Here is a 13,345-nt window from a genome sequence, read left to right as displayed (position 1 = left end):
ACAAAACGCAAAACCAGGTCATCTACAAACACACTAAAACAAAAAAACCAGGTCATCTACAAATACCCTACAAAACACAAAACCTGGTACTCTACAAAACACAATCCAAATCAAAAAAGGAAAATCAAAATTCCTTTTTTTAAACCCATTATTTCAAATCTGAAGCCATTTTAGGCTACAATATCATTAAATGCAGCTCCTCCAGTCTTTTTTGCAATAGAAAACCCTAAAAATTCAAACTTTTGGATCCTTTATTATTTAACAAAGAGACCTGTGAGGAACGTTCCTCTCAAAAAATCTTTAAATATACATGAATCTTAGACAAAGAGACCTGCGAGGAACGTTCCTCTTCCAATTTCAAGTGAACTCAATATATACATGAATCTTTAACAAGTAAAAACCTGCGAGGAACGTTCCTCTCCCAATTTGAAGTGAACTCAATATTTACATGAATCTTAAACAAAGAGACCTGCGAGGAACGTTCCTCTCCCAATTTGAAGTGAACGCAATATATACATGAATCTTTAACAAAAAACCTGTGAGGAACGTTCCTCTCCCAATTTGAAGTGAACTCAATATATACATGAATCTTTAACAAGGAGACCTGCGAGGAACGTTCCTCTCCCAATTTCAAATGAACTCAATATATACATGAATCTTTAACAAATAAAAACCTGCGAGGAACGTTCCTCTCCCAATTTCAAATGAAATCAATTTATACATGAATCTTAAACAAGGAAACCTGCGAGGAACGTTCCTCTCCCAATTTCAAGTGAACTCAATATATACATGAATCTTTAACAAATAAAAACCTGCGAGGAACGTTCCTCTCCCAATTTGAAGTGAACTCAATATATACATGAATCTTTAGCAAAAAGACCTGCGAGGAACGTTCCTCTCCCAATTTCAAATGAACTCAATTTATACATGAATCTTAAACAAGGAAACCTGCGAGGAACGTTCCTCTCCCAATTTGAAGTGAACTCAATATATACATGAATCTTTAACAAAAAGACCTGCGAGGAACGTTCCTCTCCCAATTTCAAATGAACTCAATTTATACATGAATCTTAAACAAGGAAACCTGCGAGGAACGTTCCTCTCCCAATTTGAAGTGAACTCAATATATACATGAATCTTTAACAAAAAAACCTGCGAGGAACGTTCCTCTCCCAATTTTAAGTGAACTCAATAAATGCATGAATCTGTAACAAAAAAATCTTGAGAGGAACGTTCCTCTCCCAATTTCAAATGCATTAATGGATAAACACAAATAACAAAAAATAAATATGACAAATTGACATTGAATGTGTTATTCATCAAATTTCATTTCTTTGCATGACATATACAAAGTACAATTCATTTATAAGATGGACTTTAAATACTTCACATGGATGTCAATCCAGTAATTGTTTGTATAAAACATTGTTCGTTCTTCTCAAAGCTATAAGCAAATGGTATTGTAAATTAGTGCAAGAAATGTTAGATTACAAAATACAAGTTAATAAAACACACTATACAGATTGCACTGGCATGTCATAATGAAACTAGTTCTAATGGTAGTGAAAACCCATACTGATGTACCCAATACTATTGTCACTACTTATTTGTGGCTTATTTGCATAGGTTTTCTTATGTCTTAATTTTTAAATATCTTCTTTAGCTTATCTACAATGTAGCCAGGTAAGATTTTATCGCCGATAAACTTAAAGCTACATGCCACCCTATTCCTAGGGATGCTATCTGGAGCACATCCTTCAAAGTCTGGATTGGGTATCCAACTGGTGTTGTAGCTCCCTTGCAGCCATGACACTTTGATCTTTGCTTTGGCAACTTCATTTGTCAAGGCCAACCATGGTTCTCCATCCACAACATCTTTTTGGCGAATTGGTGTAATGGCCACAACCCTGCCTACTTCTAGGTCCTCCTGTCCCTCCTTAAAACTCCATTCATCAGTGGCTGGTTTTTTCATCACTGGTAAAGTGTCTTCTATGACATCCACTGCTTTTTAAATGAAAAAAATACAATATAAGGCATTCTTTAATAAAAAAAAAAACTTGAATTCCTTATTATTGTCCAAACCTGTCGGAGATCATTTGCTGAACAATATAGAATCTGCACTACTTCAAAAGCTTTGATTTAAGTTTTTCTGACACAGTTATTATTGAAATTTTTAACATTTTTTGGGGGGTGGGGTTATATTTAAATGTAAAACATGATGCCCAGGAGCCATGCTTTGTGCAATTCAGAATCTACACTACCCCAGGAAGGTTCATCTTTCCTGACCCAGTCTTCCCCTTATGTTTGAATGTTAAACTTGTATTCCCTATTTTGACTATATTGACTTGGGGGTCACATTTGTCACATTTTGAACAATTTAGGGTGCATATTACCTCATGAGCTTCAATAAGAGTAACAAGAGGACCATTTTAAAAAACAATGTCTTTATAAATTATATTCCCCTTTGAATTCTCTTTTTAGGCCTGCATAATCTTACCCTTAGGGCCATGATTTAAATATTTTAGAATGTATGCTTTTTTAATTTTAGAATGGTTCTTGAGAAAAAAAAATTTGAGGACCCAAACCCTACTTATGTCTAAAATTTTTTTAATTAGATTTCGTCAGAAGGGGATCTTTTATTTTAACAATTTAAATTTTCCTTCACCTAAGATGCTCTGTTCTAATTTGGGTTAAAAGTGGTTCAATGATCTTTCAAAATTGGAAAAAGTGAAAAAAATTACAGACAGAGAGACAAACGGATAAACGACAGATGACAGGTAATCAGAAAAGCTCAAATAAGCTTTCAGCTTTATTAAGCTTATAAATGAGGTAAGCTGAAAATATGAAAAGTAGTAATCTAACCTGATGTGATTTTCCTTTTAGTAATCTTGCCTTGTTTTTCCCTCAAAATCCTACATTCTTTCGTTACTTGATTAAGCTTTTCCTGTAAATTTATAAAGCATGAAGTCTTGACATTTGTTTTCTACATTTCTTGCCAACTTTTCACTGTACAGATATCATATTAAAGTATCATCAGCAGAAATTACCTTTAATTGCTGAATTTCATCATTCATTTTCTTCTCAGTAAGCAATCTTTGTGCAAGATCTTTTTTAATATCCGCTTTTTCCTTTTTTGATGTTTCTAATGCCTCTTTTAATTCGGCATTCTCCCGCTTCAGTTCGCCATTGATCTTTTTCTCTTTAGCTGCTGTTCTCTGAAACAGTAAGATATATATAAATATATAGAGGTTTTTTTTCATTTTATTTTTAGAAACATTTTTGCATTTATTTTTTACTCATTCTAATGCCTCTTACTTTACATGCTTTATTTACAAAATTTCCAAATTTTTTCACAACTCCATTTTAGAAATAAAGGAATTTCTTTAAATAGGCCAAAACTTTAATTTGCACATTGATTTTTTTTACCTTCAATGCCTCAATAACTTTGGTGTAATCCATAGCCTCCTCTTCCTCTACTCCATCATTCATTGGCTCAACAGAGGTCTGAAAATATTTTGTTGATATACCAAAGTGTAAATGCTATGCTTCATAATTTTCTATTTAAAACTTCTTTACATTAATGACAAAACTAGAAAGCAATATATGTTGTCCAATCAAAACTTTAAAATGATTTGTTACATTTAATGTGTATTGTATGTTGAATACCTCTACTTCAGAGCTTGATAACAATGTCCCTTGTTCAGACCTTTCATCCTTTTTGTTAGCTTCATTGCTGTTAACAATTTTAAAAATAAAAAAATATATTGATACAATTAATAACAATAAAAAATCAATCTAAAAGTAAAATAAAAATCAAATTAAATATGGTTTGTTCAATAAAATGAATATATGTACTTACGATTTTGACTCCATGCAGAGAGAGATCAGTTGCTTGAAGTTAATTGTTTCTGCATTGTACTCTTTCAAGAATTTAAGCAAGTCCCCTGATGGAATTCCATTTAATGGCTTTAATAGTCGCCCACTGATCTTCTCTTTCTTTACTTCCTTTTTCAATTTCTTATGAAACTCAAGAAATTCTTTCCAAATTTCCGTGTCAAGTTGTGCTAACTTTATTTCAAACCTGAATCGGTTGTTAAGAGTTTTTCTCTATAAAGAAAATATTGACATATCATAGAATTATTTATGAATATATTGATCAATGCACCTACATTACATAAGTAAACTCTTTGTTGGCCATAAGCATGATAAGTACATATCATTATTGTGCAATCAAACAAAGTGAAAGGATTAACTTACACTGACTGCTCCGACACATAGCTGTAGCCCCTCCTTCCATTTTTGAATGGTGTCCTTTTGTTCCGGGGTCTTTTCAGTAACTGTGTCCTTGACATCTGTATAGCCAGCTTTTTCAAACAGAGCATACCTGAAACAGCCAGCTCTGTCTATCAGGTCAAGGTCAGTACCAAACTTTCTGACCTGGTTATGCTGATTGGCAACATACTTGGCCTCATCAGGGTTTAAATTTGTGTAGACGATGCACATTCTCTTCTCAAACAAAGATGGATTGGGGGCTTTACATATTATGTTTTGAAGAGCCTCTCTGGAGTGATTTCCCCCTATCACCTCAAGAGTGCATGACTCAAAATTGTCCTCCTTTAGGTCACCGCAAGCATTAACAACCATCAGCTGAAAGTAATTCCCTGGTCTTTCTTGGAATTCTTTCTCTAGTTCCTTTACATGCTTACGATCTGGTTCTCTTAACAAGTTGATGAAAGACGGTTGTCGTAGCTCTGACACAGGGAGTACCATGTAGCCTAGCAAAAGAATAAATGTATAGATGTCATTATATTTTCAACATAAGTTACATGTATCAACATTTTATTGCTGTTTTTCAGATTAAGATATTTAAAAAAAACCCACCTCATATGAAGCATTGATAAGGCTAAAAATAAGATGACATGGTCTAATTTATACATGAAAATTTACTGTGACCTATGCTGTGACATTACACAAAAATAGTTTTCTTCATTCAATATACAGTAAATGAAACCATTTGCAGTTTTACCGGTAAATACTAATTTCTTTGCCCCCCCCCCTTTTCCCCAATATACATATACTATAGACAATGTTCATTGAAATGTTGGTTGGCCCCCCAAACTTTTAGTGATGTAAGGAAAATGTATGTAAAAAAATGGTATTTGAAAAAATCGGCATTGAGAAATTAGATATGAGCCTCAATTTGACTTTGAATATGTATAAGTTTAAATGAAAATACTTTCTGTGCAGTGGCTAAGTTAGGGCTCAATAAAAACGTTGTTGAAAACCAGTTATTTTTTTTTTCATAACTTTCTTAACAAGGTAGGAAAAAATTATATATTTCTAAAAAGATAATAAATAATTTGTAAAGTGATAAAGTATGCACAAAGATTCAATCAGCAGATGAAGTGTAAGATTAAATTGGTCTGATTCTCACCTTTAAGTTTCTTTTGAATGGCCTCCACAAGAATTCCATTTTCTGTATGAGATTTCCCTGATAAGCTGGTACTCTCATTTTCACTACGGCTTATTTCTGGTGATACTGAAATTACCAAATTTTTAATTTTATTTAAGCTAACAAATCTTTATGATATTGTATACACATAAAGATATTGCTATTATATTAAGCAATGAATCTTTATTTCCAAACTTCTCAATAAGTTCACAGAAATCAAGAACAATGATATTATACTCTTAAGTTCTTTTGTAGTAACCGTAAAATTTGCTGACTGACTTTGGGATAGTCACAGTTCCTTTAGTCATGAACCACCTATAGAAATTACATGTATCTATATATAGCATCTGATCACAAAGTAAGGAGTCTTATGATCCTTTCATGTACAAAGCGGTTTCGAATTCCACTGTTATTTAATAAACCTGATATCACCACTCATTAGTACTCAATATTGAGATCAAAAACTGATAAAAAGAATTTCATATATTCTTGTTGACATTTCTTGGTAGATTACTAACTTAATTTAGTAAATTTCCCATCAAATTATTAAATGAATTAAAGAGAGATGATGAAACCAAACAAGAGGCTCATGGGCCACATCGCTCTCCTGAGGACTGTGACTAGGAAAAAATAGAAATTGGTTTTTTATTTAATAGTTTACAGGGATTGACACTAACTTTAAAACCATATAGTTGTCTAATTTCTACTAGCCCTGTTCATCTATTACCTGTAGTTGTCTAGCAGGCCTAGTCACGAAGCGATGAGGGGAATAGGTGTTGGAGGGGGAATAGAGAATAGAGATGCAAAATCCTGCATTCTGGCTGCATTTTGGGTAAAAATTAGTCACTCTATGATTGTACCTAAGGCATTTTTTCTATTCCAAAGCTTCCATATTTATAATCATTTAGGGTATTTCGAATTGCCTTTTAAGTTTACATTTTGACTTACAAAAATAATTATGATAAAACATGTTTGACCAAGAGCTGTTTGTAAAACATTTATGCCCCCTTTCCCCAAATTGGAATTTTACCAAGTCCAAAAGGGCATAACATATCATGAGCAATGTAGTAATTAAGTGATTAGACATTAAGAATAAACTTCATACCATTTAACTCATCTTCACAGACTTCTACTGGTTCTGCTATTACCGGAGAAATATCACCCACTTCAGAGCAATCTATAAAAAAAACAATTAATATAATGTTATGTATATATTTTTGTAATTTATCATTAAAAGCTTTAATTAATTTACTGTGAAAAATCAAAAAGGCAGAAGCACCTGCGATAGATGGTCTGTGTACTTCTACGTGTACTGGTACTAAATTCTGTGTAGCCACATCACTTAGTTTATCAGATGCTGCATCATCTAAGGAGTAATAATTAAGTGATTTTTTTTATTCAATGAATTAAACAGGAAATTTAAACAAGTCATTATAAACTTTTCTTTAAAAGGTTTGCAAAAATTCATCATGATAGTACATGTAAATAGTCATGTACTGCATATTCTCAACTTACCAGCATTTTTTAACCATTGTTGAGACCAAAAAAATGACAAGTTAATTATTATCTTAGCAAAAAATTTTATTCCAATTTTAATTTATATTTGTTAACCTTAAATTGTTTAATATTTACATATACATGGATTTTTTTGTATCTTAACTTTTTTAATCCAATGTGGGTCATTTTTAGCTCACCTGAGCCGAAGGCTCAAGTGAGCTTTTCTGATCACATTGTGTCCGTCGTCCGTCCGTCTGTCCGTCCGTCCGTAAACTTTTCACATTTTCGACTTCTTCTCAAGAACCACTGGGCCAATTTTGACCAAACTTGATACAAAGCATCCTTGGGTAAAGGGGAATTTAAATTGTTAAAATGAAGGGACATATCCCCTCGCAAAGGGAGATAATCAAGAAAAGACAAAAATAGGGTGGGGTCATTTAAAGATCTTCTTCTCAAGAACCACTGGGCCAGATAGGTTGAAACTTGTGTGGAAGCATCCTGGGGTAATGTAGATTCTAAATTGTTCAAATCATAATCCCCGGGGATTGGGCGGGGCCACAATGGGGAATCAAAGTTTTACATAGAAATATATTGGAAAAATCTTTGAAAATCTTCCTCTCAAGAACCACTGTGCCAGAAAAGCTGAAACTTATGTGGAAACATCGTAGGGTAGTGTAGATTCTAAATTGTTCAAATCATGACCCCCCGGGGATTGGGCGGGGCCACAATGGGGAATCAAAGTTTTACATAGAAATATATTGGAAAAATCTTTGAAAATCTTCTTCTTAATAGCAACTAGGCCAGAAAAGCTGAAACTTATATGGAAGCATCCTGGGGTAGTGTAGATTTCAAATTGTCTAAATTATGATCAGTGGGGTAGGGTGGGGTCACAATATGTATTACAAGGGGTAAATCTAGTAAAGGACAGAATTGTCAAAGCTTCTCAGGTGAGCGATGTGGCCCATGGGCCTCTTGTTTTAATTGCATCAGTAAATTATTGAAGGTTTTCCTGACTGCATGATATTTCTTTCATAAACAGAAAAGCAAAGGAAAGAAATACAAGAACCTTAAGATAGTAACATTTTTGCATCAGTTTATATTTCTTGTTTTTTTTTTAAGCTGTTATAGGAGTAAAATCATAAATTTTTTAACAAAAAAAATTAAATACCTTTGAATTCAAATGGATCAATCGTAGAGTAAGTCCCTTTTACTGTTGATGTTGTTTTGGTTTGCCCTGAAATAGAAAAATTTTGCATATATATATATATATATATATATGTGTGTGTGTGTGTGTGTGTGTGTGTGTGTGTACATATCGTACATAATGTACTCAGTAATCTCCAGTCTTAAAAATGATCACTTAACTAATCTTATAATTAAATACTTAGATCAAAATGAATAAAATGTTAATTTAATGCCTCTACATGTATTTACAGTGAAGAAATCTATTTTATTGTCAGGTTCAATAATTTTTAACCCTTATCGCATCTAATCAGACTTGTATTCTTGGGGAAATGTTATTTATTTCCAAAAACTTTACAATTATGGTTGGGATCAGATTAATTTTGATCCGGTGTCATTTAGTGAGACTTCCGCCACAGTGAGACTTCCCCCCCCCAGAAATCTGGCTATATAGTGAGTCTTCCCCGGGGGGGATATGGCTATTTAGTGAGGGTAATGCCCCTATAGTTATTTAGCTGTTACATCTGGATCAGCTTTTTTAAGAATAGGTACTATTTCAACTTCACACCATGTGAGGGGAATATTACCTGTTTCAAATATAACATTGAATATTCTCGTTAAAAGTGGACTTAAGTCTTCACACATATATTTAAAATATTCATTTATTAAATTATCTTTTCCTGGTGATTTTCTGCTTTTTAAACTGTTTATAATTTAACATCTACAACTTCTTTAACAGTTATATTGACATCTAGTTCATCAAATACAGCATTCATATCATATTCTGTATTCAAAAAATCACTATTTGTAACATCTTTACAGACACCTAGATTTCTTAAGTGATCAAAAAAATCTTCTACACTAAGATTACTGTTATTTTGTGGCTTACAATTCTTAAAAAAATTTAAAAAACTCCCTAGGCGAAGTGCGCATCAGATATTCTAACTGGCTACCTTGACATCGCCTAAACTCACACCTTAATTTACCAGGGTACTTTTTTTTCTCACTTTTTTACTTTTTTTTAAAAAAAAGATATATTAATTCAAGAATGTTTTTAATTTTCAATGTAGTTGTATAAAAACCCCAGTCTATCATTAATACTGAAAAAGTTCTTATTGTAACTTTAGAAGAAAATGATGAGAGAGGTACAATTAATCCCTTGGGATTAATTATCTAGCTTGCTGCAGAAAATTTAGTAGGCTTTTCTTTATCTGTCACTTTAAGATTAATGAACACCTTTGTCTGCGACTGCTGTTTGTTTGAAGTTAAGGTCAAGCCTTCATGATATTTGCATTCATTGAAGGCTGGCATTTTATATAACACAAGATTCATAATTGTTTAAAAATAAATTCAATGTTAAGTTGTTCTTTACTGCCTTATGTAAATACAAGAATATTATTTTCAGGTTTTTGAATATTCAGGAATTATGTTGAAATTTTAAGAATACAGTTGCTGTTGCTTATTCTTTGTACATTTATTAATCATTCTGTAAGCTGCACCCTTTTAATTCTACCCCATGGCGGGGCCCTTGCTGACTGGTCAGTTTTCTAGTTCCTTATGTTTTGTTTATTACAAATATTATGTTTACAATATGGCTCAAAAACCTCGTTTAAACAATGTGTAAAATTAGAGATAGATACTATATAGCTAGCGTTCCGGGGGAAGCCTCACTATGGGGGAAGTCTCACTATATGACACCGGATTGGTCAAAATTAAAAAAAAATAATAATTTCACTAAAAATTGACTATAATTCGCTTCAATTTCTTTTATAAATATGATTAACGAACATGTTCTCTCCAGTTGTGACTGGTTTTAATAATATTTTAACCACACGTTAAAAAAAAACATTCACAAATTATAAGAGCTTAATTTTCATATATATTTTTAAAATTTATATTATGAATTAAGATCTATATGGCTTTTCTTTACATATTTATTAGGTATTCATGTGATGCATTCATTTATAGCAAAAGTTTTTCAAGAAAGCTTCTAAATCATGTAAATTGGATGTAAATGATTTTTTTAAATTTTCCTTGACAAAATAAAAAAAAAAAATCATCAAAAGCTAATGTTGACCTTTCAATACTGAAACCATTGTTTAAAAAGGTTGACTTGGATCGAGATCTATAAATAAGAATTTGGTGTGGTATTCCTCCTTAACTATCATTATTATTTTTTGAAGCCTTTTACTTTAATTTTTAGTATGATGTTCATTATTCCTACAGTGTCCTATCAGATCGAACTCTCTATGTGGAAAATAATACGGTATCATCTAATCAATTTGAAGATTAGCAATGGGGATATAACTAACAATCATTTCCTATAGCTATCAGAGTGTGAACTCTGTATTGGCCAGTATTCCTCCGAGTCACTACATAATGTGTTATGCCTTGCAAGTCTTTAAAGAAACCATAACTTACAATGTCAAGTATCTTGCAAAGCAAGGATGAAATATGAATGGTATTGATCAGGCAGAGCTGTTTCAATCTCTGTTTTATCAAATTAATGTTAACTCAGAGAAAATTGACCTTTGGATCTGCACATGTTAATTTCATTTCACAAGCAAGCTGAGATCATCACTCTTATCATATATGGCTGCATGATATGATGTGATCTTACATTATTTTAAGCAAAAAAGTTAAATAAATTTTTGTACATTTATAAAGTATTTATTGAAATATAGGTAATATAGATATATTTACTATCTTTTTTTTGGGGGGGGGGGGGGGACATTATCTTTGAATTTCTTCTGCAAATCTTCTCTAGATATTTCCATGTGCTAGCTGCACATCATGTATTATTCTGTTCTCTTTTAAGAAATAACTCCTGTGTAGGAATTATATCAACATCGTGCAAAGTCATCTCCACCATAATTGCAATAAAATCTGCAAGGCCTTTGAAGTCTGCATAAACTATTTTTCTGTTCAGTTGATAGTAATATGACTTGAAATTTTTTCCACCCAATTCTGTATGAATCAGAAACCCAGGCATCAGAGATGCAGATAACTAGCAATTTGACAATAATTAAATGGTTTTGTCTAAAATCTTGTCCTCTAACTACAATCTTAGACTTAATTACCACAAGCCCTGACTCAGGCTCGGCCTGCAATAAGACATTGACATGTACATGTATTGCATTGACATTTTGACAGTAAATTATGCTTACAGCAATCACAAACCCTAGCTTATATAAAGAACTAATGCTTAATAGTAAACCTGTTTTAACCTATGCTAGCTTGATTTAATGATGATGCTTATTGCAAGGTGACTTTCATTCATTTTTGCTTAGTAATATCCTCTGAATCTAAAGGATAAAAGAATTAGACTAATTAATCTTATGATCCCCCCCCCCCATTACATTTTCATAAAATGTGTTTTAGTTTTATGATTGCATTTCCAAAATGATCTAACGTACAACCCAAATCATGAAGGATTATTGTTTTTCCCAGTTTTTGTTTGCCACAGGGTAATCAGGTCTTGTCGGCCTTCTCTTCTGCTTCTGATCTTTATCATATCAGTGAATTGTTTGTTTCTGAGTTGATGAAGAGTTAAATGTTGTTCAAATATGCATTGAGGGCCTAACTGTAATTGAGGTAATTAATGGTATGTCTATTTAGCTGTAATTTATACAGATGTTAGATTGATTTGATTGATTTGTTGTGATCTATAAATTCAACCTGATAAAGTTTTAAGAAGATGGGATTTAATGCCAAGTTAATGGTGAATGGGATAAACGCTAGATATAATTATTATCACTGCAGTAATCATGGTAATAGATAGATGAGTTAATTGGAGTGTGTGATAGGATTAAGAGATATAACCTGAAATTTTGCATAAAATATATAACAAAAAGTTAATGGCCTGAAGATATGAACAAATCAAGGCAGTTTGTGGTTTTGATGTAGTTTGTTGGATATAACTGAGATATTTGAAAAAAAACAAATTTAATCAGTTAAGATTTTTTTTACAGGTATTTAAGCATTGTTTAATTAGTACTGTAGCCATTCATTTTGACTTCTGATACATGGTGAGGATTGTCAGGTTATACAGTGATGGTATAATGTCAATCCAGATTTTGGTGTAGGTGGTGGGCAGTGGGAGGGGTCCCCCTTCCTGAGACAGAGTTTTTGGGGATATTTCTAATGAGTCAAGGCATTTTAAATAGAAATCAACTTTTCAAGCATCTTGTCCACAAAATCTAACATTTCAAAGAGTTTTTTTTAAATATTGTTTTTATTAGATGTAATACATGTATATGTTATATTTTTTAAACACATCTAAAAATGTTGACCGAACAGTTTAGCCATGGAATATTTCACTTCAATAAATGTATTATGCAGAAAAGTGTTCAATATTCTATCATACCATTTTTTATTCACTGCCAAAACCCCCCATTCCCATCCCACTCCACATGCAATTTCAAACTCATGCTTACAAAAGTAGATGAAATGTATGTACAAAATCTGTACAAAAATCTAAATGCATCTTACACAGTATTAGGCTGCTATCCTTTAACTCCAAAATAAATTCTGATTTTTTCCCCCATACAAGAAACATTTTTTCGTTTGATTCTTTAAATTTGGATGGACATGCATGTTCATTCTACTTATATATATGTCCAAGTAATATTTTTAAAATACTACATTTATCAACTGTGTATTTGCAAAATTGATGCAAGCAAATTGTCAATATCAAATCATACCTGATTCTTTTAAGGTCCTCCATCTCTCCACAAATGAATTTCTACTGCTAAGATGTCCAGCAAATAAGCTTGAGTATTCATTGTCTTCTGCATTGAACTCCTCAAGACGCACAATTTTGTCAAAGCCATTCATCATTATCTAAAAAAAAAGAAAAAATGAATGAGTTCCTAAATATTTTCCTGATTTTTTTTGTACCATACTAATTGAACTCACTAGGATATTTTACCCTTTAGAATAAATTCTGTTAAAGGAGATGTATAAGTCACAAAAAATTATTTTAAATACGTATTTAGACTATCATACCTTGATGCATCCTTTGTTGTTGGCGGCTGCAATATCCCACACTTTTCCAACTATGCTGCCTTTCTGTTTCATAAATACTGCATTTTGTGACTTTGAAATGGACCACATATTGCACCTTGTAAGAGGCATGGATCACATGTGCTACAGACACGGGTCTGAAGTTGCATGCATACTGAAAACACGCCTCTATTAATCTTATCAGTATTA

At 32.3% G+C, this 13,345-nt stretch overlaps 1 protein-coding gene across 2 annotated transcripts; it reads right to left on the bottom strand.

The window, feature by feature from the left end:
* Positions 1–237: 237 nt before the first annotated feature.
* On the bottom strand, positions 238–13,246 carry LOC134242092 (uncharacterized). Of its 2 annotated transcripts, XM_062724112.1 has the most exons (14): positions 13,139–13,246; positions 12,835–12,973; positions 8,118–8,183; positions 6,732–6,818; positions 6,558–6,629; positions 5,435–5,539; positions 4,258–4,775; positions 3,860–4,107; positions 3,667–3,733; positions 3,427–3,504; positions 3,048–3,215; positions 2,863–2,944; positions 402–2,004; positions 238–271 (listed from the first exon to the last, which is right to left on the bottom strand). In XM_062724112.1, exons 1-13 carry the CDS (start codon positions 13,244–13,246, stop codon positions 1,640–1,642), a joined length of 2,103 nt encoding a protein of 700 aa, XP_062580096.1. In that variant the 3' UTR covers positions 238–271; positions 402–1,639. The 2 variants fall into 2 exon arrangements, with proteins under 2 accessions (XP_062580096.1, XP_062580095.1); XM_062724111.1 differs by lacking the exon at positions 13,139–13,246 and having other exon boundaries at positions 402–2,001; positions 12,835–13,078.
* Positions 13,247–13,345: the final 99 nt, after the last annotated feature.

Source organism: Saccostrea cucullata, unplaced genomic scaffold, assembly GCF_032062105.1.
Source record: "Saccostrea cucullata isolate Sc308-1 unplaced genomic scaffold, CSIRO_AGI_Scuc_v1 ctg2630, whole genome shotgun sequence".
Classification (NCBI taxonomy): domain Eukaryota; kingdom Metazoa; phylum Mollusca; class Bivalvia; order Ostreida; family Ostreidae; genus Saccostrea; species Saccostrea cuccullata.
Note: the sequence above shows the minus strand (reverse complement) of the source record. Positions and strands in the feature narration are given on the sequence as shown.

Excerpts from the sequence above, each read along its gene's own strand:
- LOC134242092 (XM_062724112.1), bottom strand. The coding sequence starts at position 13,246 with ATGTGGTCCATTTCAAAGTCACAAAATGCAGTATTTATGAAACAGAAA. Across the intron at positions 6,819-8,117 it reads TGATCCATTTGAATTCAAAG|ATGATGCAGCATCTGATAAA; the intron begins GTATTTAATTTT and ends ATTACTCCTTAG. Across the intron at positions 2,945-3,047 it reads ATGAAATTCAGCAATTAAAG|GAAAAGCTTAATCAAGTAAC; the intron begins GTAATTTCTGCT and ends ATAAATTTACAG.